This window comes from Conger conger, chromosome 16 (assembly GCF_963514075.1).
Source record: "Conger conger chromosome 16, fConCon1.1, whole genome shotgun sequence".
NCBI classification, from domain to species: domain Eukaryota; kingdom Metazoa; phylum Chordata; class Actinopteri; order Anguilliformes; family Congridae; genus Conger; species Conger conger.
In genome coordinates, this window is record NC_083775.1 from 23396357 (window position 1) to 23421443 (window position 25087).

General features: G+C 40.7%; 2 protein-coding genes across 4 annotated transcripts in view; both read left to right on the forward strand.

Annotated features, from left to right (window-relative positions):
* Positions 1–7033, forward strand: part of nubp1 (nucleotide binding protein 1 (MinD homolog, E. coli)) — a 29428-nt gene extending 22395 nt beyond the window's left edge. The window contains exons 7-11 of the mRNA XM_061224940.1: positions 1295–1449; positions 3099–3209; positions 3582–3684; positions 4111–4194; positions 6246–7033. Coding sequence (XP_061080924.1) covers positions 1295–1449; positions 3099–3209; positions 3582–3684; positions 4111–4194; positions 6246–6298 — 506 coding nt within the window. The 3' untranslated portion in view covers positions 6299–7033. The remainder of the gene's footprint in view (positions 1–1294; positions 1450–3098; positions 3210–3581; positions 3685–4110; positions 4195–6245) is intronic.
* A 5659-nt stretch (positions 7034–12692) lies between these two features.
* The window catches only part of ciita (class II, major histocompatibility complex, transactivator), a 30519-nt gene continuing 18124 nt past the window's right edge, over positions 12693–25087 (forward strand). The window contains exons 1-7 of one of the 3 annotated variants that reach the window (XM_061224943.1): positions 12693–13146; positions 16786–16863; positions 22909–22971; positions 23394–23438; positions 23848–23934; positions 24028–24084; positions 24419–24490. In XM_061224943.1, the coding sequence (XP_061080927.1) occupies positions 12852–13146; positions 16786–16863; positions 22909–22971; positions 23394–23438; positions 23848–23934; positions 24028–24084; positions 24419–24490 (697 nt within the window). In that variant the 5' untranslated portion in view covers positions 12693–12851. Of the gene's footprint in view, positions 13147–15361; positions 15486–16366; positions 16506–16785; positions 16864–22908; positions 22972–23393; positions 23439–23847; positions 23935–24027; positions 24085–24418; positions 24491–25087 lie in introns of those variants that run through there. The other 2 variants (XM_061224944.1, XM_061224945.1) reach the window with 2 other exon arrangements.

A 25087-nucleotide genomic window follows, 5' to 3' on the forward strand; every position in this document is an offset into this window, starting at 1 on the left:
CTCTTGTTTCACTTCTGTCTCTGCGGGTCCCCAGATCAGTGGTCCAAATTCACACTGCTGCTGTGCCGCATCAGCGACTGTAACGCAAGACTGGCTGCGCCGGCTACCAGCCCAGCATGAGTGTGTGTGTGTGTGTGTGTGTGTGCGTGTGAGTGCGTGTGAGTGTGTGTGAGTGTGAGTGTGAGTGTGAGTGTGAGTGTGAGTGTGAGTGTGAGTGTGAGTGTGAGTGTGTGTGTGTGTGTGTGTGTGAGAGAGAGTGTATGTGAGAGCGTGTGTGTGTGTGTGTGTGTGTGTGTGAGAGAGAGAGAGAGAGAGAGAGGGAGAGAGGGAGAGAGGGAGAGAGGGAGGGAGGGAGAGAGAGTGTGTGTGTGTGAGAGTGTGTGTGTGTGAGAGTATGTGTGTGTGTGTGTGCGTGTGTGTGAGCGATAGTGTGTTTGAGTGCGTGTGTGTGTGTGTGTGTGTCAGAGAGAGTGTGTGTGTGTGCGAGAGCATGTGTGTGTCTGTGGGCAGAGATGTGTGTTCACTGTTCTTATCCATGATGTACAACAACATACAGCACAAAGTGCCTAAGTGGTACAAAACTGCTAAAACACGTGAGGGAAGTAAAATTCTAAGTGCCAGAAGTAACCATAAAGATACGAATTTGGACCTTGTACAGTAATCTACTGAGGGGTATGAAAGCAAAAGTGTGTGTGTGTGTGTGTGCATGCGCGCGCGTGTGAACATGTGCACATTATCACAGTGAAGCAGCAGATTTGTGATGGCTATTTGCACATCCTCATTTTCTGAAGAATGCCAGTTGGGTGGTAGATCCTCTTAGTTCTGGGTTCAGTGTCGTGTTTTGGGCGTGGAGCCTGTTACCGGTGCTCTTATAGCTGGTGCACTGTACAGTTGACGTTAAGGAATTTGAGCACAAGACTGCAAGATTACCGTCTGAAGTCCCAAGTCGGGCACCGCCTTTGTACTGTTTGAATGGATAACATGCGCAGTATCTACATATAATATGCTCTGTGCTTCACACTGAATGCGATCCATCGCTGAGTAGATTGGTGCAGGAGCAGGGGGCAGTCGGTAACCGAGTTACGGTTGCGAAAGTGGGGAAGGTTGTTGGTTCAAGTCCCGGTGTAGCCACGATGACATCTGCACAGCTTTTGGTCCCTTAACCTTGCATTGGTTCAGGGGGGATTGTCCCCTGCTTAGTCAAATCTTTTGTAGGTAACTTTGGTTAAAAGCATCAGCGAAATAACTGTAGTGTAGCATGGCATCGTTATGAACGTTTGCCTCTCTATTGCAGGGATGATAAAGCAGTTTCTTCGAGACGTAGACTGGGGTGAGCTGGACTACCTCATCGTGGACACGCCGCCCGGCACATCGGACGAGCACCTGTCCATCGTCCAGTACCTGAGCGCCGCCGGCATCGACGGCGCGGTCATCATCACCACCCCTCAGGTAACCGCGGCAACATAGCGGCTGCCTGTAGGTTGCCTTATTGAATCCCTGCTCAGTGTTATAACTCACAGACTGTAGGTTCATATTGTTTAATTGTCAGATGCTATAAATTAAATGTACATTAAAGTCATTTAAAGCGCATTGTGTGTAGGATGTTGTGCTAATCAGCAGTACAGGCCTGTATTTCCCATTACTTTTATTAATAAAGTGTTGACGGATCAGGGGGTTTTTGCAAAAACAGGAAACCAAAGACCACATGCAGAAGTGAGTTTTTCTGCAACTTTGATGCCTTACAGTTCACTTACTACCTGACTGATAGACAAAGGACTCTTATGACTACAGATTTACAGATGTTTATCTAGCTATTTGTAAACCGTGTGTGAATGCCACTTAGCATTCTGTCAGAAATCAATCAATTCCTTTCACTGTCGTTCAGTCGATGGCAGGCACAACATGAAAACGTCAGGAGATGGAAAGAAGTGTCTACCCTATAACATATTCAAAAATGTCAAAAATCGGGTAATTTGCATATGTATTTATTTTGGATAACCTGGTTTGTAAGCTTTCCAATAATAAGACAACCACACTTTTGAACAAGATATGTGTCTTTAGGTAGGGCGGGGGGTCCAATATAGGTCAACGCTGTCTCCTGAATGGTTGGTCATTCCGGTTAATCAAAGCATTCTAACACTCTCTCATATGGGTTAACATGTATAAAAAATGTATTCAAATCTAAAAGCGTGAGGTGAGAAATCTGAGAGCCGTCTAGTTAACATGTTCCTGTCCACATTTGCAAAACCAACTCTAGAGATGAGCAGCCTAGAGATCATTAAGCAGTGTGCCCACCCTCTCCTTGTATGAATCGCCTTAACAACCTACATATGCAAATGCACCGGTGCAAATGTGACTCAACGCAGGTGGTCACGCCAACACTGGAGACAGAAAGAAAAAAAAACGCTCTGTTATCTACCAAACAATCAGTCAAAAAGCATCTGTACTACCCCCAAGGGACATTTTGGTTCAAGCACAGTCAGTCATACAGAAACACTAGAACAGTTAGGACAAAAGGATGAAAATACTGCTGATTAAGATGGCAGACTGTGACTGTAAAACACATGTAAAATTATCAGGGTATTATTAAAAACAAGAGGGATTAATAAAAGAACTGGCTCTCTTGAAGCAGGGAAACACTCAAACAGGACAGAGCTCTTGTCTTTGTGGTAACGATGATTTTTGGATGAATCACAGTAAATTAAATGTGTGCTCACTGCAGAATACTCACAATGACCAGGGAAGTGGTTTCATTACGGCTATGCAGAGGCTAAAGCCATCTCTAATTATGCGGAATCAGGAATCACCAACAGTTGCAGCTATAACCAACTGAACCCTCGCATATAATGGGCAGCACAATCACCTGTTGGAGTTACCGACCATAGTTGGCACTGTTTTTTAATGTATTTATTTTAAAATACAGTATTTTTTACTGCTGGATATTTACTGAAACCATTCAGGTTAAGTGCCTTACTCAAGGGTAGGAGGGCAATGCCCCTCCTGAGATAAGCCCAAGTCCTTAGAGTATTCAGTCCCAGAAAGCTTCCCTTTTTCCCCCAATCTCATTTGCCTGTTTTTCTGTTTCTTTCATCAAACAGGAAGTTTCTCTCCAGGATGTGAGGAAGGAGATACGTTTTTGCCAGAAGGTCAAGCTTCCAATTATCGGCATTGTGGAAAACATGAGCGGCTTTGTCTGTCCCAAATGCAAGGTGAAGGAAAAACCCAGTTCTTTGGGTTTACAGAGATTTAATTTACAGCACATACCCGTTTAATGACCGTAAACTGTGAATTTTTCTGTATTATGTATTATTCTGCTTTCCTAGCCTTCTAACACTGGAGCATGTCTGGAGTATAGGACAAATATGTTCATTTCTGATTTCTTCTGTCACTATTGTTTGTGCTAATGGGTGGGACATTAACAGATGGTCATCACAATCGGCAAAAACAGTCCAGAATCCACTGTTTTATGTATTTATGTATGTGATACAGTGAAAGATAACTTTCTCTGAAACATTTGTAAGCCGTGGAGAGGGCGGGACCCTAGCTCGTACAGAAATTTAAATTCGGCTTTCCTCCTACAGAATACGTCCCAGATTTTCCCCCCAACAACCGGTGGGGCGGAGAAAATGTGTGCAGACCTCAATCTCCCCTTTTTGGGGCGTGTTCCTCTGGACCCGCGGATAGGTACTGTCGCACCTGCCCTCCTTCTTCCTGTGACACGGCTTTGCAAACTCTGACCAGTCATTGGCTGTGCATAGTGCCAGCTGGTGCAGGGAATCAAATAGGAACGCCTTTTTATGAACTGTTTTCCCATAGACTTACAGGGCGTATGTAGAGCTGGTCTTCAGCTGGGTTCAGCTTGGTCCGTAATGATATAGGCTGAGCCTTGCAGTTGCAGGCAGGGCCTGGGGTCATCAGCTGACTACATCTGGGAGTCTCCAGGTAGTGTGGCCTACAGTATCTGACAACCTCTGCCTCACCAACACCAGAACTTCCGCTTCAAACTTTCTCAGAAAATGAGACCAACTGCAGAGCGATTGGCTCAATTCAGCAAGTTTCCACTTCCCTCTCTACTAACTTCCCTGTTTGTGTGTTGTTTTCTCCCCGCAGGAAGAAGCTGTGATGAGGGACGCTCTTTCCTGACCCAGGAGCCGGAGTCCCTGGCGGCCGTGGCCTACGAGAGAATTATCCAGAGTGAGCCCACGAGTCTGTGAATCAGTCAGACAGAATGAATCAAGTTAAATCATACAATAGTCATCAACTCACCAATGACTGGATTAATCAAACAAGCATTAAATTATTATTATTATATGGCAGTAAATTAATCAGCACATTATTCAAAAGAATCTGTTTAATTCAACTATCCATAATCAAGCAATCAACCAGGAAGCTTATCCATCATCCATCCGTCTTACACATCATTGCATACTCATCCATTTATTGCTATATCAGTCAATCCGACCATCATTCAACTGGGCTGATGCCAGTGAGGGCTGAGGTTGAGTGGCAGTGTCTCAACAGGGGCATGTACAGTCAGGTCCATAAATATTTGGACATTGACACAATTCTCATCTTTTTGGCTCTATACACCACCACAATGGATTTGAAATGAAATGAACAAGATATGCTTTAACTGCAGACTTTCAGCTTTAATTTGAGGGTATTTACATCCAAATCAGGTGAACGGTGTAGGAATTCCAACAGTTTCTATATGTGCCTCCCACTTTTTAAGGGACCAAAAGTAATGGGACAATTGGCTGCTCAGCTGTGTGTTATTCCCTCATTATCTCATTTCAAGGAGCAGATAAAAGGTCTAGAGTTAATTTCAAGTGTGCTATTTGCATTTGGAATCTGTTGCTGTCAACTCTCAATATGAGATCCAAAGAGCTGTTACTATCAATGAAGCAAGCCATCATTAGGCTGAAAAATCAGAACAAACCCATCAGGGAGATAGCAAAAACATTAGGTGTGGCCAAAACTGTTTGGAACATTCTTAAAAAGAAAGAACGCACCGGTGAGCTCAGCAACACCAAAAGACCTGGAAGACCACAGAAAACAACTGTGGTGGATGACAGAAGAATTCTTTCCCTGGAAGAAAAACCCCTTCACAACAGTTGGCCAGATCAAGAACACTCTCCAGGAGGTAGGTGTATGTGTGTCAAAGTCAACAATCAAGAGAAGACTTCACCAGAGTGAATACAGAGGGTTCACCACAAGATGTAAACCATTGGTGAGCCTCAAAAACAGGAAGACCAGATTAGAGTTTGCCAAACAACATCTAAAAAAGCCTTTACAGTTCTGGAACAACATCCTATGGACAGATGAGACAAAAATCAACTTGTACCAGAATGATGGGAAGAGAAGAGTATGGAGAAGGAAAGGAACTGCTCATGATCCAAAACATACCACCTCATCAGTGAAGCATGGTGGTGGTAGTGTCATGGCGTGGGCATGTATGGCTGCCAATGGAACTGGTTCCCTTGTATTTATTGATGATGTGACTGCTGACAAAAGCAGCAGGATGAATTCTGAAGTGTTTCGGGCAATATTATCTGCTCATATTCAGCCAAATGCTTCAGAACTCATTGGACAGCGCTTCACAGTGCAGATGGACAATGACCCGAAGCATACTGCGAAAGCAACCAAAGAGTTTTTTAAGGCAAAAAAATGTTATGCAATGGCCAAGTCAATCACCTGACCTGAATCCGATTGAACATGCATTTCACTTGCTGAAGACAAAACTGAAGGGAAAATGCCCCAAGAACAAGCAGGAACTGAAGAGAGTTGCAGTAGAGGCCTGGCAGAGCATCACCAGGGATGAAACCCAGCATCTGGTGATGTCTATGCGTTCCAGACTTCAGGCTGTAATTGACTGCAAAGGATTTGCAGCCAAGTATTAAAAAGTGAAAGTTTGATTTATGATTGTTAGTTTGTCCCATTACTTTTGGTCCCTTAAAAAGTGGGAGGCACATATACAAACTGTTGTAATTCCTACACTGTTCACCTGATTTGGATTTAAATACCCTCAAATTAAAGCTGAAAGTCTGCGGTTAAAGCACATTTAACTTGTTATTTTAATTTCAAATCCATTGTGGTGGTGTATAGAGCCAAAAAGATGAGAATTGTGTCGAATTCCCAATATTCATGGACCTGACTGTACCTGACACCTTTCACCATTACATTCTACGGCTGCCCCACTCTTAGACAGGAAATACTGACACCCCTGTTTATGTTTACCCAAACAGGCGTCAAGGACTACTGCTGGCATCGTTCTCGAACACCCGGAAATGCTGATTAAAAGGAGCCTGTAACCCATTGGAAGAGCTGGTGAACATGCCTAAACCTGAGCGAATGGGTCCAAAGCACGCATTTAATATCACCTGCTTGAATTATTACATATAGGCGGCACGGCTTCTGATATCGTCTTGCCCTCTTGTGCTTTGCCTGAACTTTGGCCAGTTTAGGAGGAATAAACAAACAAAGAAAGAAATGAACATGTCAACCACAATGCACAATTTTTGATCACTTTCAATGACCCACTGATGACCTTTGTGGTTTTGTGAATTTATGCGTGAAAGTGAGATGCTCGGTATAAGGGAGAATTGTGGTTAGGTTGGGTAAAAGCTGGGATTAGACATTTTCTACACCCAGGTCTACACCCAAGCATATGAAACATGTAGGAAAAATATATTGCTTATTAGCAATCATCATTTTAATCAAATATCCACAAAGCTATGCTTGTATGCAGTAATAAGATGCCACTGCACTGTCCTAGGTGTTTTGGGGGGGAAGTGTGAGAAGACCAAGCCAAGATATTTTCAGTTTCTTTCTGAGCATGAAATGATTTCAAACTGGTTTTATTTTGTTCTCAAAGCTCTTATGGATTTACCTATAAACTGGGAATGCACCTGACTTTTCAGATCAATTATTGTTTTGGCCTTTGCACTATATAGTCCCGTCAAATTATGTGTTCAATCTCTGTTTTGATGTGTAGTAAAACAACACCTTATAAATAATAAAGATTATGGCCGAATTGTCTTCTTCTTTTTTAATATCCATTTTGTTTTAAGGCTTCTAGTACCATAAAAACCCACTATAACACGAGAAGTTGGGTCCAAAAAATGTAAATGCTTAAAAATGTTTTCGCCTAATTCCGAGGTTAATAAAATAAAAATTAAAAAAATTTGCCCGTCTTCCAGTTACTGTGTGAAAAAAGAGAAATGTACACGTACACGTGAGATATATTTACTGCCTTAATTCCATTTCTAGAATCAGAAAGTATTAATCATATCATTAAGTATATGACTAATGTTGAACTTTGTACTCAAAAACTCACATATATACAGCAGTTAACGTGTAGGAAATAGACCAATTATTGCCAACAAAACGTGCACGTTAAATATGACCGTGCATAAAACCGCGCCAGAAATTGCATTGCTTTTGTTTACTAAATCCTTCAGTAGCAAAATGGCTCCAGTTGACAAACTAAAGGAGCAATGCTGCATTGATTATAGAAACTATTACTCTGATAATAAACGTCTTTGTCATAACCGTTAACTGCCCAGTTATTTCCAAGATAAATTTTTCTTTTTAGCGTAAGTAAACGAGGGAAACAAAAATGACGACAATCGCATTGTCGCTTGGCGCATTATCGTGGGGTTATACTGTGCTTTTTTTGGTTTTAAAATATGTTATTGAAAATGCAAATCGTGTCGTTTTCAAACGGTGAGGATTTGAAGTTTGAGAAGCAGATATGCCATTGCCCCCTGTGTGACGACATATGGGTTATTTGCCTTGGTATGTTGGAGACTGGTCGGTGTCACCGCATTGGCTCATTGAAAATGCTTCCCTGTGCCTAATCTCTGAGATCAGAAACCTTTGCTTTAATTCTTCACCTGCATTTCCTCCACACTAGCACCTTAAAACCTAGCACCTTAAAACCTGTCAATCTGACTACCACAGATTATTTAGACCCACCAGATACTTATCTTATGTATTCCTTCCATCCTCTCTGCTTCTTAACCATCCATCCATCCATCCATCCATTATCTGAACCCGCTTATCCTGAACAGGGTCGCAGGGGGGCTGGAGCCTATCCCAGTATGCATTGGGCGAAAGGCAGGAATACACCCTGGACAGGTCGCCAGTCCATTGCGGGGCACACACACCATTCACTCAGACACTCATACCTACGGGCAATTTAGACTCTCCAGTCTTTGGACTGTGGGAGGAAACCGGAGTACCCGGAGGAAACCCACGCAGACACGGGGAGAACATGCAAACTCCGCACAGAGAGGCCCCGGCCGACGGGGATTAGAACCCAGGACCTCCTTGCTGTGAGGCGGCAGTGCTACCCACTGCACCATCCGTGCCGCCTTGCTTCTTAACCAATTACTGAAATAATTTTCGAATTATTTCTAAGACCACTGTGTGATGTACTTTTGTAATTTATTAAAACAGCAGTCCTGTGCTTGATGAAACTGGCTAAAATATTTCAGTCCTGCTTCTTTTGTAAAAATTAAATAAAATAAAAAATCCTTCTATATATATTTTGTATGGAAGATGCCTCTTCAATGTTGGTAAAAAAAAAAAAAAAAAAGTACTATAGAACGAGCCGCTTCTACTTAACTTTCTTCTTTCTTTTCTAACAACAACCTGCTAGACCCCCATCAGTCTGGCTTCAGATCGGGCCACTCGACAGAGACTGCGCTCCTCTCCGTCAGTGAGTCACTCCATGCCGCTCGAGCAGCCTCCCTCTCCTCTGTCCTCATTCTCCTAGATCTCTCTGCTGCCTTCGACACTGTGGATCACTCCATCCTCCTGTCTGCCCTGTCAGCAACGGGCATCTGTGGCACAGCCCTGGACTGGATTGAGTCCTACCTCTCTGGTCGCTCCTTCCAGGTTGCCTGGGCTGGTTCGGTATCGACACCTCGGCCCCTCGCCACAGGAGTTCCCCAGGGCTCAGTCCTAGGCCCGCTTCTTTTTTCTCTTTACACTCGCTCCCTTGGCCCTGTGATCACTGCACATGGGCTATCCTACCACTGCTACGCGGACGATACCCAACTCTTCGTCTCGTTCCCGCCGTCTCATACGCAGGTTTCAGCCCGTATCTCTGCTTGCCTGAGGGACATCCAGAGCTGGATGGACAACCACCATCTAAAGCTCAACCCAGGCAAGACTGAAATGATATTCATCCCTGCTAAAACCTCTCCCCATCTGGATCTCTCCATTTCCCTCGGGGATACCACACTCACGCCATCACCCAGTGCAAGGAACCTCGGCGTGGTGATGGACAGCAGACTGTCCCTTTCCGAGAACATTGCAGCGGTGACCCGGTCTTGCAGGTTCTTCCTATACAACATACGGAGAATCCGCCCCTTTCTCACCCCATACTCGACCCAGCTCCTGGTCCAAGCGATGGTTCTGTCCCGCCTGGACTACTGCAATTCCCTCTTGGCTGGCCTCCCAGCGTCCGCCATCAGACCCCTCCAACTCATCCAGAATGCAGCAGCTCGTCTGGTCTTCAACCTTCCCAAATACTCACACGTCACCCCCCTGCTTACTTCCCACCACTGGCTGCCTGTCATGGCTTGCATCAAATTCAAAACATTGGTGCTAGCCTTCCAAACAGTTAAAGGGTCTTCCCCAGCTTATCTACAAAAAATCATCAGACCCTACACCCCTGCCAGATCTCTTCGTTCAGCCTCCACAGGCCGCTTGGCACCTCCCCCTCTCCGAACCTCCACCTCACGCTCACGACTACTGTCTGTTCTGGCTCCACGGTGGTGGAACGAACTCCCAGTTGAGGTCAGAACTGTAGAATCTCTCCCCACCTTCAAGCTCAAGCTGAAGACACACCTCTTCAAGCAGCACCTCTCCCCATCCCTCCCTACCTCCCTGTGAACCTTAATTGTTGTCTCTGTGATGTGCTTTGTGTATCGGTATTTTTAGTTGGCTAGGTAAGCAGTGTTTGGATAGTTCACTTTGGTCACTTTTGCTCTGTTTGTTTGTTTATTTGTTCTCAAAAAAAATAAAATAAAAATAAAATAAAGGCCCTCGTCCTTATCTTTGTTGTACAGGTAGCAGTTGAAATTGTACTTCCCTCTAGGGTCTTTCAGCAAACTTATCCCTGGTTATGGGTATGCACTTTGTTGTATGTCGCTCTGGATAAGAGCGTCTGCCAAATGCCAATAATGTAATGTAATGTAATGTAATGATGTGGTATCACAACCCTGATTGAGATTGTTAACCTGTTAACAATGGAGTGGAGTGGCCAAGGGGAAGTCAGGGGAATTCCTCCCATGGATGTTACATAACTGTTGGCTTGGCTTCACACAGCGAGCTGCAGCAGTGAGTCAGATTACAGTCAATCCCTAGACACACACCTAATCACCAACCAGAACATCACCCCTGGAAGAACCAGTCTTTGGTGCCCTTTGTGTTTCCGTGTTGTTGTGGATTGACTCATGGTCACTTTTAGCTGTGCACTTTGAACATGGACTTGATTGCCAACTGTGTAACCACACTCTTAATGTCCAACTCGCATGCAAATGAAGTACAGTTTAGTGCGTAAGTATTTGGACAGTGGTCCCATATCTGTCCTTTTAGCTCTATACTCCTGCACATTGGATTTGATGAGTATGAGGTTAAAAAGCAGACTGTCACCTTTAATTTGAGGGTATCCATATTGGGTGATCCATGTAGGAATTCCATCTTTTTTTATACAAAGTCCCCCCGTTTTTGGGGTCCAAAATTAATTGGACAGTCGGCTTATTCTGATTGAGTGTATTCAATCGTTTCCTTAGTGCAGGTGTGAGAAAGCCTGTAATACATGTGGGACTGCACTGAATGATAAGCTAAATATGATTTATTGAATATATTTGGTAATAATTTAAAAGATAATTGAAGGTGTGTCATCAACTGTCTGTCTCAAAAGTCAGTGTGATCCACGAGCCACAGGTTTTTCCAGACAGGCAGGCTTGTGCATGAATGAGTTACTGTATTTGTTTACATTTCCTGGTATCGCTGCAGTCTATTTGCAGCCGCTTGGATGCCTTCGCAAAGCAATGCTATAGTGTGCAGTGTGCTGGAATCACCCAGTGTTTCAGACCCTTCTTCATAGCTTATGTTTTTTATTTCATTAAATCTTTTCAATTTAAAATTCAGTGTTCTGATTTCTGAATTCAGTGTCTTAGGCTGGCTGGTTGCGATCATAGGAATGCAGACTATGCATTTCATCCTCTTTGAATCATGAAGCACTGTAGTACAGTGTAGCATAGTTATGTTGGTTGTTCATTATATAACAATGTGTTCCTGCAAGTTTTTTGCTTCGGTTAACTTTGCATTCTATTGATGCTTATCTCTTTGCCATGCCATTACTTGTGCCTAGATATAGTGGTTGAATGTAAAAACTACACATCATTGGCTGGACATTGGCCGATATTTGTTGTGTGTGTAACGTAACTGACAAATAAGCATTTTCAATCGTTGCAGTGCAACCAATTGGGTATGAAAGCAGCTGTCATTAGCTTTGCAAAGCTGTTCATGGATAATGAGTTGTGACAATAACTAACATTGTTATAATTCACCTTGACAAGTATAGCTAACGTTATATTATAATTTGTATTGACAACTACCTACCATTGAATAACATCTCGATCCAGCGTCTATGATCGCTTATATTCATGAGGAACTGAAGCATTATTGTAAATTGGTAATAATTGATCTATTTTGTTTGTGTATTTCTTATATTTGAGCTGTATATGTCTACTGTACGTAACTGTATATCAGATGAAGGTATATCAGGTGAAAGGTCTTCTGTTTTGCACTGCGGTTGGTCACAAATAATCTCATCTCATAATTATGGGTGTCTACATTTATGAATATCTAAATAAAAGGTATGTATTTGGACCAGAAGTGTTGTCTATACCAGTGCTTCTTAACAGCACATCCTGTGGGCCGTAGTGTCTGCAGGTATTTGCTCCTACAGCACCTGATTTCACTAATTATTTTACCTGCTTGGTTCAGATAATTAGCTAATTTGTGAAATCAGGTGCTGTAGCGTATTGTTCAATGAAATGCCTGCAGACAGTTTGGCCTGCAGAACGTGGAGTAGTGATGGTCTATACCTTCACAAAAGAATAAATTTATATCCATATAGTGACCAATGCTTCTTTGTGTTTAACTTTTACTTCTTTTTAACCCGTTTAATGCAACGTTGCTATAGTGTTATTTTTCTCTTGTGCACTAATATATGCTTTTATGTTAAATGTTGTCGTTTTGTAGTGACTAATCTCTTGCTGTTTTCTTGGCCAGGTCTACTTTGAAAAAGCCATTTTTAATCTCAATTAGTCTAGCCTGGTTAAATACAGGTTACAGACCTGTCAACATTGTTAATCTTTGAAAAACATAAAAAATGAAAGGGAAAAAAAAAAAGAAGTGAAATCATTTTGCTCCAGCCATGTTCAGCTTATCCCTATTCAGCAGATAAGATCCTCCTAAGTAACAAAACGCAAAAAGTACATGTGAAAGTTGCATCACCTGCCTGCTTCCCGGCCCACTGGCTGTTCCATGGTAACAAATGCTAATGAAAAGGGCTGGCCATTCACTTCTCCAAACTGTCAAGTCTGCCCTGATTTGTCTTGTCCGTGAGACCTATTTCCACCTCCGCCACAGGCTGTTGTCGGTCTAGTTCCTGGCCTCTGGCTGGGAGTGCTCTTACCTCTTTGGACGGCGCACCCAAAGTTGTGTGGGGGTGACTCTATCGGGGTCGTGGGAAGTGCTTGGCTCCCATGAATTCCAAGCCCCCTGACCAGTGAAGGGGGGTAGTGGACAGTAGTTTCTCAGCAGCCATGGCATCTCTGGGCACGGACATGGTCCCCTTCCAGGACATCCTATGCCAGGTGAGGAGGTGCGTGGAGGAGGCATCCCTGGAGGAGGTGCAGAGCCTCTTGGAGGAGCTGATGGAAGTGCAGGTGCTTTCCAGGGATTACTATCTGTCACTAGTCCAGGAGAGTGACTCTGAGGACCTGGTACGCAGGATATCTCTGCCCGTCTGGCAGAACTGGGACGTGTGCCGTGCCAGCATCCAGCCGCTTCTCCATCGGCCTCCGCCATGTGGAGCCTCGCAAAGTCCGAGCACTGATGGTGAGTCATCGCCTGGAACAGATACCTCGCTGTTCCGTTCAGCTCCTATCCCACCTCTCAAAACTGCATTTATACTCTACATATCCCACCTCTTCAAACTACATTTATACTCTACTTATCCCACCTCTTCAAACTACATTTATACTCTACTTATCCCACCTCTTCAAACTACATTTATTCTTTACATATCCCACTTCTCAAAACTGCATTTATACTCTACTTATCCCACCTCTTCAAACTACATTTATTCTTTACATATCCCACTTCTCAAAACTGCATTTATTCTTTACATATCCCACTTCTCAAAACTGCATTTATTCTTTACATATCCCACTTCTCAAAACTACATTTATTCTTTACATATCCCACTTCTCAAAACTACATTTATACTCTACATATCCCACCTCTTCAAACTACATTTATTCTTTACATATCCCACTTCTCAAAACTGCATTTATTCTTTACATATCCCACTTCTCAAAACTGCATTTATTCTTTACATATCCCACTTCTCAAAACTACATTTATACTCTACATATCCCACCTCTTCAAACTACATTTATTCTTTACATATCCCGCCTCTCAAAATTGCATTTATTCATTCATTCATTATCCTAACCCACTTATCCTGAATAGGGTCGCAGGGGGGGCTGGAGCCTATCCCAGCATACATTGGGTGAAAGGCAGGTATACACCCTGGACAGGTCACCAGTCCATCGCAGGGTGCACACACCATTCACTCACACACTCATACCCACGTGCAATTTAGACTCTCCAGTCAGCCTAACCTGCATGTCTTTGGACTGTGGGAGGAAACCGGAGTACCCGGAGGCAATCCACACAAACACGGGGAGAACATGCAAACTCCACACAGAAGAGGCCCTGGCCGACAGGGATTCAAACCCAGGACCTCCTTGCTGTTAGGTGGCAGTGCTACCCACTGCACCATCCGTGCCGTCTTAAAATTGCATTTCTACTTTACTTATCCAAGCTCCCCAAACTACATTTTCTTCATTTCCTAAAGGATGTCACTTATGTATGTTTGCACAATGTCACACAATTTGTATTGTGTATATGCTGGAATTAATTTGACCCCATTGCTGTCTATAAATGCAGTCCTCATTTAATTTGTGTGATAAATATATCAGTGTAGTTCTCAGAGACTACAGTAGTCTTGAGTTAAAGGCCAAACAATTTATGCTTCCCATGTAATCTGGGGAAGAACCTTCCAAAGCTTGAGGACCCTGAAGCTAAAAGCTTTTTAGGTTATGATGATGATGCCTATTATTATTATTATTGGTGGAACTTGTCATCTTGTATGTCTTATATGCATAGGTGTAGGGGACTACATTTGGAGTTACATGTTTCTTTCTGCTCCTTGGATTTAATATGCCATCAGTTCGTTTAGATTTTTTTCAATAATGCCCTGCTTTTTGTGTATGTCTCATTCAGTCCTTTGACTTACACACAACTTCCATTTTGTTTTGGGATGGACTTCAGGTTGGGTGTCTACGTTTGCGATGAATGCTGGTTATGAATGCAGGTTATGTACTCAGTGAGTACTTTATTAGGTATTTATTCAAGTTTTTTTTTTTTAAACGTATTAAATCTTCTGCTGCCATAGCCTATCCACTTAGAGTTTTGACACATTGTGTGTTCAGAGATGTTCTTCTGCATTCCACTGATGGGATGTTGTTAATGTGTGGTTATTTGCTTTACTGTCAGCATCGACCAGTCTTGCCGTTCTGCTCTGACCTTTCTATTTAACAATGTGTTTCTGCCCTCAGAACTGCTGCTCACTGGATGTTTTTTTGTTTTTCGCACCATTCTCTGCAAACTCTAGAGACTGTTGTACCTTAAAATCAGAGGAGATCAGCAGTTTCCAACATGTCTTGCACCAACAATCATTCTACGGTCAAAGTCACTTAGATCACATTTTTTAATCATTCTAACATTTAGTCTAAAAAACAGCTTAACCACTTGACCACGTCTATTATGCATTTTTACTTCAACTGGTTACACCTTCAGCTTATTTTTTAGATTTTCCCAAATTCTCTTCTCTTCGCAAATATAGATTAAACATTTATTTCTGTTAAGGTTGTAAACATTATTTACGCTGCTAGTCTAGTCTAGTTTGCTAGGTTGGTTATTCCGTTAACATGCCAAAGCGAAACTAAAAGTGTTCGGAGACTGCTTGCAGGCAAAAGAGATGCGTGTGCGAGCTTAAATTGGACAGCTCCAAATTTAACGCTCAAAACAAGTTGTTGGCAGTCAGAACTCCAACGGACTTTTGGATAATCCAGATGATAATATTTTAAATAATAAATCACACGAAGAAGGTAAATGTCTTATTTTATTGGGGTTATTAAAGCAAGTAAATACTTGAAACGAATTTGCGATAAAACTACATATGCTTAATTTAAACTGTGAATAATACTCGTGCGGAGTAATACAATTTTTTTATTTTTTATTTTATTTTATATATATATATATATATATTTTTTTTTTTAAACTCATTTACGAATCATCTTTGTTATCACTTTGTGACATGCTTGAAACGTTTTTGGTAGCCATGTGTCCGCTGTGTTTTTATGGAGGTTTTTTGAAGGGAATAGCGAGCTGCTATCGTTATCACTTTTCCGTACATGTATGGCTATGTAACTGTGACTGCGAAACAAATGCGTTACTGCTCACCATTTTATTTTATTTTTATTTTTTGGGGGGGTAAAAATGCGTTAGAGCGTTGGACATTTTATTAGTACCTCGAAAAAAAAGGTTACAATTGTCATTTTGAAAGCTTTTTCTGATGGAAAGTCCCAGAATCGACGTTCTCTAGTGGCAAGCCGTCGGGGGGAATACCTTAACTTTGTAATAACAGCGGGGCAAGTACGCCTCATTTGCGGGTTTGCAATGTATCAAACGTTTTTTTCCAAAAATCTGAGCCAGGGCACTATCAATTACCAGTTGTGATTGTTACATAGAATCGAGTAGCCTACTTCACTGCCAAGCCTAGATAAAGAGCCTTCATTTTGGCGACAGCAATCGGTGTGGTAAGCCACCTGTCAAAGGCAAGTGTACCATGTTAAGCAATGTTTAAATATTTGTATTGATTTTCCCTATACTGTTGGAGCTGCATACAAATCAAGCATTTCTTGGTCATCTAGTTTTTATTTAACACTCACTGAATGTTCTCAAGTCTACAATTCATTAGTTTGGGGCTGCAGAGTCGCGTAATCAGCGGCCTCAGTCGTTTCGTTTGCCACACCTCGTATGCATATCGTCAGTTTCTCAGCTGGGTAGCTAATAAAGCTGGTCCAACCCGCAAATTACAAATCATTGGTATAATCTATCTATAAATGGTAAAATGTATTTATTCATTACATTTATTTAAATGTATGTCTTTATTTATTTATGTTTATTTTTTTATTTTCTTGTTTCTTTATTTTTCTGATACGGTTTTGGGAGTGTCACCCATTTCTTTCAGTATTGGTTTGTGTTGTAGAACTCTTAACCTCACAGAATTGTCTAATTGTCTGCATTTTATTAAGATTTACTAAAATATATGTTTTATATTTAATTGGCGACATGCTTTCACTTATATAAATTCACATCGCAATGTGCTGCTGTGTCTTGTTCCAGGGTCAAAGATGCGAGAAATGGCTTTTGAATACCTTCCGGAATATATGGATGACCCATTACATGAAGAGGACCTAAGTGGTGAATATAATATTCTTTCAGAATTGTGCTGCATATTGGTGGTCTACAGATATTGCATTGGATTATTGACCCCAATTTATTTCTTATTTTGGTTGCTTACCTATTTTTTCTTCAATAAAAAATAACACTATCTATAGTTTAATGTCTCTCATCCATCTGAGATCAGATTTGAGTGTACTTGATAAAGTAACTCCAGTATATTATTATTATTATTATTATTATTATTATTATTATTATTATTATTATAATTTGCAGGATTGAGGTAATGGAACCACTTGGGACAAGTGACTATTCCACAATAAGTTTTGATGCATTTTTGGCAAATTAAGAGGGGTTCCTCCAAGTCCAGGATTTTTAGGTGTGCCAACTTTAATCAAATTTAAGTAATGTAGACTGGGATAATATTCTACAGTCCTACAAGTCCTACAAGTGTTCAATTGGGTTGAGGTCTCCACAGTCTGGGACCAAACTCCATCCTCCAAGATGACAACGCTCGCCCCCACAGAGCGGGGTTTATCAGAGACTACCTCCAGAATTTTGGAGTAGAGAGAATGGAATGGCATGCCAACAGTCCTGACCTCAAACCAATTGAACACTTGTGGGATCAGCTGGGGCGGGGGGATAGTCAGCATGGTTTTTGAAAGGGTAGGTCATGCCTGACAAACACGGCATTCTTTGAGGAAGCTACCAAGTGTTTTGATGATAGCAGGGCTTATGATATTGTATATCTAGATTTCCAAAAAGCATTTGATAAGGTGACAAACTCATTATCAAAATTAGAATGGTAGGAATTGTAAGAGCCGTTTCAAAGTGGGTTCGGAATTGGCTATGGAAAAGGACACAAAGAGTAGTAGGAGGGGCCTTGTCCGAGCAGGGTATTGTGGGAAGTGGAGTCCCACAGGGATCAGTGCTGGGGCCACAGCTCTTCCTCATTTACATAAATGATCTTGACATCAGCATTGAAAGTAATTTAGTTAAATTTTCTGATGATATAAATCTAGGAGGTTTAGCTAACAGTATAGACTCTACTAAAGTAATCCAGGAAGACTTAAACAGAATCCTGAAGTGGGCAGAAACCTGGCAAATGAAATTCAATACAGCTAAATGTAAAGTTCTGCATGTAATATATCATAATAAAAATATCAGGCAGGATTTTATGGTGGGTACAAAATTGGATTGTGCTTGAGTTGAAAAAGACTTGGGGGTCATAGTTGACCAAAGCCTTTTGGGTACTAGGATAGGATGCTAGGATACATTGATTATAAGGAAGTTATACTCACCTTATACAGTACACTGTAAAAAAAAAAAATCCTGTAAAATTACAGTAAAATACTGGCAGCTAAATTCGCCAGTATTCTTCTGTTTTTATACAGTGCCTCTACCATAATTTATTTAAACTGTTAATTACTGTAAAATGTATTACAGTACTCTACAGTTGTTCTAGTGTACTTACTGTAATTTAACAATTTAGTACTGTAAAAATATACAGTAATGTTCTGTATATAAGCTTTGCAATACAGGGTACCTACTGTAAACTAACAGGTTATTGCTGTAAATATACAGTAATGTGCTGCATATACGATTTGCATTACAGTGTACCTACTGTAAACTAACAGGAATATTGTTTAAGCTTTACAGTAGGATACGGTCAGCTGTTTGGTTTCCATTAGGCGAGGCGAGACGGCTTGAAGGGGTGTGGGTGGTGTATCTAATACTAGCTCTAATTGAATCAGACGGGGTCCAATTGGCTACCAAATTGGGAGAAAAATGGGAAAAAAATCGGATTAAAAAAAATGACATTTCAAATGAAAAACTCCTGAAAATTGAGAGATGGCCTTACAACATTTATTAAAGCCAATGCATATTACTCACCAACATTTTTTTAGTAATGAAATGTAGTTCAACAGTTTAAACACAAAGATAAAGATTGTTTCCTGAAGAATTTTTTTTTTTTACTGTTTTTTTACAATTGTTTTCACACTTGTCTCAATACCATGTCCACTTTTTCAAAACACTTAACACATTCACCATATCATTAGACTATGTGAACTAAACTGTGGATATTTTTGCATTTCTTTCATACTAAAGGCATTCAATCACCACTTCTTCCAAAATTCATGAATACCTCTCTCAGTCAGTGTTCACTACCAGCAAAAGTTTGTAGAAATACAGCAAATTCTGCAGACATTTAGATACTCTGTTCAAAACAGTTAACTTTCAGTTCAAAACCCAATAAAATTCTGATCATTGTGGAAGGAAATATGCTGCATTTTGGCAGATAAATGAAACTATATGCTTGAAATACGTTCAGATCATTCTGGTTTGAGCAGAAAGTTTATTCCGTTTATTCTTTTTTTTTTGTTTGCAGCCTTGTTACCATCTATACAAAAGTGATCATACTTGCATTGAAATGTGCATGTATATAGGGTAAACATAGATGTAGTTGTCACTGAAGAGATTTTTCCACTATAACTGCTGTATATGTACTGCTGAAACACCTGGCTGTCATTTCAGTGAACAACCTACCCAGGTGTTTGTTGTTTGTGCCCCGTTACCACATATAAAAAAGGGACCACCTTTGGATTGGCATTTCCATTCTTTAGCCTTGGTGGGGAAAATAGATGCAGCCAGAGGTAACAACAGAATGTTTCCGCAGGTTGATCAAAGCTTCAAAGAAGGTCACGGTGCTGCACGAGAAAAAGGCGATAAAGATTTTTACAGTTCTGGAGTGATCATATATTTGTGATGTACTCTCACGGGATAATAACATGAAACAGAGGGAACAGATTACCAGTCAAATATTTTGATTTTGCTCTATTATGCTAGCTAACAATTAACTGTGCTTCAACAAATGACCGGAAAAGCTAACGCTGGTAAACCAGACTGGAAGTCAGAAATTGCGGATAACGTTATTTAGCTGAAGTAACGGTACTTGGCTATCCGGCTGTTTTATTTTAGCTCTGCAATATACAATATTCGCCAAACATTCTTACTGAACCTGAATCGTATTCCAAAGCTAAAAGCAAGCAGCATATGCATGTGATTTTCCTCCAGAAGACGAACGGAAATATACAGTTAACGTTACTGCTTACTGCGTACAATAAACAGTGTGAGCTAGCCAGCTGCGTTACCTGTTGGGTTTTTCGTTCGGTCTAACGTTACTCAGTGAAGTGCAGTCTCCAGAAATAATATTTTAGTTACTCACCGAACTAAAGAGGGGTTTCCAACGATGAAAGCCTTTTCTCCGTCGTGGCTGCAGTTTCTACTCTTCACATTTTGTATAAATAGCAAAATAAACCACTTAACTTCACCGAAGTTGGTGAAAAAAACTCACAGGTGTGAGTCCACAGTTATGGGCGCATTTGGGCGGGCTCAAAATCAACCGTCTTCTGGTTTAAAAAAACAACAAAAAAACTGTATTGTACTGTATAGTTGTAAAATTTCACAGTAGCATGCTCTTTACAGCAAGTCATGCTTTTGGCGCCAAAAAAGCGCTGCATTTTACAGTATTGTACTGTACTTAAGAAAAACTGTACATTACTGTTAGAATTTGGCCGTATTTTTACAGTAATTTTTTACAGTGTACTCTTGTTAGACCACACTTGGAGTACTGTGTGCAGTTCTGGGGACCGCACTATAAGAAAGACAAGACAGGCACTGGAAAATGCTCAGAGAAGGGCAACCTGGTTGATTCCATGTATCAAAGATAAGAGTTATGAGGATAGACTTAGGATGCTTAATCTTTTTAAGCATAGTAAAAGGAAGCTAAGGGGGGATTTGATTGATTGATAATTAAATTCATTAAAGGGATTAACAAAGTGAATTATAGGGGATTCTTCAGGTTGAGTTCGGTTAGCAGAACAAGAGGGCACACATGGAAATTGGCAAAGGAGAAATTCCGTACAGGTATTAGGAAGTATTGCTGGGCTGAATGGCCTGTTCTTGCCATTACCTTATGTTATGTTATGTTATGTTAAGTTATGTTATGTTATGTTATGTTATGTTATGTTATGTTATGTTATGTTATGTTATGTTATGTTATATGGCCAGAAAGCACCAGTGACTCCACCGTATATAACCCTCTGCTTTAAAGGGTACCTCTGTCTGTAGATTTTATTGCATTTGTACTGGTAGCTCAAAAAACAGAGGGAGGAATATATTTAGTATGTACTAGTATCCCAGTAGTTGAGCATCATCTCACACATACCCTGTAAGAAAGACATTTGTTTGGAGTAGGACTTTGAACGAGACGCCTCCACTCATGTACAGAAATCTTTAACTCGCTGCCTTTCGGTTCAAAGTTCCACTAACAAGGAAAGCCTGGTATAAAAGATACTGGATCTTTATGCCGATATAGCTGCCTTCAGTGCATCCAGTGAAACCAGAAATTGGGGGCTGATGCACAAATGCATCAGGTAGAGTACTTTATTCTGTCAAGATTGATGACATTTGTCATGAAGCCAAGGCAAAGTTTAACTTCACTTATTGTGAAATGGACAATGATGATTTTGAGCCATTTACCATTTTGAATTATGTTCTTGTATATAGTCCTCACCTGCTGCCAAGACCTCTTGGCACTTCTGGGGTGGTATTTAGAATGGTTGACAGAATTATTGCTTCACCCATAGATAATTTCTAGTGGAGATCTACATTCTCTACATTGCAATATACATTAATTAGAATAACCCCATACTTCCTCATTGACACTGCCTGCAATTTTCTTCTCCCTGGTGGGGAAATATGCAACTCTCACTCTCTTCATGATTCTTTGTGATTATCTTATTTTTGCAATCACCACCCCTTGTGAGTGGGACATCCTGAGTTGAGCAAGTTTATATACAGGTTTGGGGATGATTTGTTGAGCTGAACTTAGAATTGGCTTCAGTAAATTGAGCTCCATTGGTGGTACAGGCGCCAGATTAGCCAAAGACTTGATTTGTTTCCGATTGTTTTGAGAGTTGTCAGATTGTCAGATTGTTTTGAGAGTTGTTGTCTGGGAATAGGCAGCCTATAGTCAATTTCAAGGCATTGTATGTTGGCCATTTGGTTTTCAGAAAGTGTTTGCCCCCTTCCTGATTTCTTATTTTTTTGCATGTTTGCATGCAGACAGACTTTGACCTTTAATGTCTCTGCTTCCCCTAGAAGGGGGTAGCTAGCACACTCCAGTCTTACAGCAAGGTCAACCAGGGGTATTCAAACAACAAAATACTGATAAATGTTCCTGGCCAGCTTCATGTCTTTTTGTTTTGGTAAAGCACCCCCTTCTGGGAAAGTGTGTACAAGAGTCTTACTATGTCTGATTCAAATCAGAAAGCCGGTAAGCTTTCTCACTTTCTGTCATTTCTTTGCAAATAAATACAAAAGTTAAACTCAAGTATAGCTATCGTTGTTTTTACTGGGATCTGTTTCATCAGACGAATGCTCACCTGTGAAATATAAAAAAGTGCACTTTTCCCTAATAATCATCAACTGAGATAAAGAGGAAAATGGTGGAAATAAAAAGCCAGTATGTGACTGCATACAAGACCTTATTTTGAGTTCCTTTTCCTGCTGTGGTTTATCATCTTTTTGTTTAGTCTCACTGGTATCCTCCTACCTATGATCTCTAATGTTTGTAAATCCTGAGAACAACAAAAGTAAATTTATATAATTATAGCCAGGATCTGCTGGGTGGCTCATCTTGCGTTCTGGTATAGTGATTCACCATCACTTCCCCTCTGTCTGGTATTGAATCCTGACCATGCCAGAAAATACCAGGGTCTTCACATGACAGTCATGACCCTGGTCATCAATTTCACGATACAAGATGGGCTCCCTTCCACAATCTGGGGCCCTGCAATCTGTCTGTGTCCACTGCACAGGAATGCAATGACTGCGCAGCTCAACTGCAAAGTGAATTGAGCACTGGCAGGCAGAATGCACTACAGGGAAGAGTACATGCTTGATTGTACGCTCTTTGACAGGCCTATGAATTAAATCGTCATTCCAAATTGGGTGTAAACTGATGCAACAAAATTAATAACTAGTCTCTTTACCTTTTTTTAGCTATTTTTCCTCAAGACCTGGAATGCTTCTCCCCCATTCCCTGTGATGATTCTTTTGACATTGGTAGGTGCTTGGTTCTGCATCTCTCCCCCACAGTTTTTGTCTTTACTTGCAACTACTATTCTCTCAAATGTTCAATGCCTTACAAATACCAAAGCTAGGACCAAAGTTAAGTATGTTCCGTTGCCATATACTATGTGCTCTTTGTGTGTCAATGTGCTGTATGTTTACAACCCAGAAATAATGTTTGAGAAATGATGCTGTGATGAATTGAATCTTGTGACAGAAAGTCCACGGCCTGAAGCTCACTTATTTTGGTCTTAGTTGTTGCCTTTTCGATACATTTTAGTAGTTTTTGGTCACTCTTCATTGGATTCTGACCTCTAAGACAAGCACACAAATTTGTCAAATTAGACTGCATCACACATTGAAATTGAATTATTGTTGCACAATATTTATTTATTTATTTATTTATTTATTTGCAGACAACATAATACAGTCTCTGTTTGAAGGTCAAGAAGGATATTCCAGTAAGTACCATTCAACATGTATTGTATTTACAGGTTTAGGCAAGTATTTGAATCTCCAGCCAGTGTTTATTTGGACAAAACACACTATATAATTTGCCCACTATAAAACTGATTTATGCAAAGTGCACCCAACCATATATTTCTTCTTGGTCAAAATATTGTCTGGGGTGGCATGTAGCAGGCAATATTTTGATGTCTTCATCATTACCAAGTCCTGTTAACTCATTATTAAAACATTCTTTCAAATGAACATGTTTTCTTTCCATTTGTTTTGTAAGAGCAGAAGCTTGTAGTGAGTTGGCTAGCCTGTTGATTCTTGTTTTTGGAAATGTGTTTCTTGCTTTAGTTTGCTGGGCCTTTCACTTCTTCTTTTCACTTCTTTCGAAAAAACAAAACAAAAAAAAAACAGGTGATGCTGCTACGATACCAACTTCTCCAGCCAAGTCGGAGCCAGTTGAGCAGGAAACAAACAGCAATTCCAGTATTCTGAAGAGAGGTATGTTCGCAGCTATAGCATGAGAAATGCCTAAAGGTTTACCTTTTCACTTATCAGGGTCACAAGATCACTTTCTTCATGTTCATATTTTAGGCCTACCTGCCTACTTGACATCTGGACATCCAAAGAAAGCAAAACGCCAGAGGAGAGGTGATCCATCTGTTTAGATTGAAGAAATATATTGGAGATTGTGATTTATATTTACACTGCAAAAGAATCTGTCTTAACATGGTTTTAGTCTAGTAATGGGACTCATAATCATATTTTTGTTTGCTCAAGTAGAACATTTTTTAATGTTACTATTTGCTTGGAAAGTGAACAATAAAATTAGTCTTATTTAGCAAAAAAATTTAATAATAGGAATAAGAATAATGCTAAATATAAGATTGAAGTATGTGTAAGGGTTCACTATTTTTTGTTTTTGGTCAATGCTTCTGCTTCAGGTACAGTATTCATACTTTAACTCGACCTCCTGATCCCACAGTTCCTCCTGGCCCCAGGACATCTAAGAGCAGAGCTAGGAAGCACAGGCCCCAAAAGAACTGTGAGAGCAAAAGTGAGTGTGCTTGGGCCTCAGTATGACCATACACAACCACAATAAGACCACAGCCATTCATATTGCAACCCTCCACTCCAGAGGTCTGAGAGCACAGTCGCCCTCCCTCCTGAAAAACAGCACTCTTCCTGGAAAGTGGCATGCAAGATTTATTTTTGTGGCCTATATTAATCTTCTCGCGTGTGATATACACTACATGCATCATCATTTTCTACTTAGTTTTTTGTAATAAGGTTTGGTGATATAGAAAATGGCTGGATGCAATGCAGCTCTGCCTACAATTAAGCCCATTTTTAGATGGACAGTTCCATTATAGTCACAAGACCAGACAAAAATAAATTTTGCAGGAAACGATAAAAGGTACATGATTGTAATCATAGCCTATTTCATTGTACCTCATTCAGCCATGTCCTAATCAAGTGTCATCCAAGCTATGTCTATGTGATTGCAATTTTAGTTTAATATGGATAACAGTCAGTTAATGGAGCCATATTAAGCCTCTGTTTGATGGCAGCCTTTCATACTCTGGCTGTAAAGCACGAGTGTGGCTTATGGTGATTTTCAGAGCCAGACAGTCTTCTAATAACTTTCCCGAAA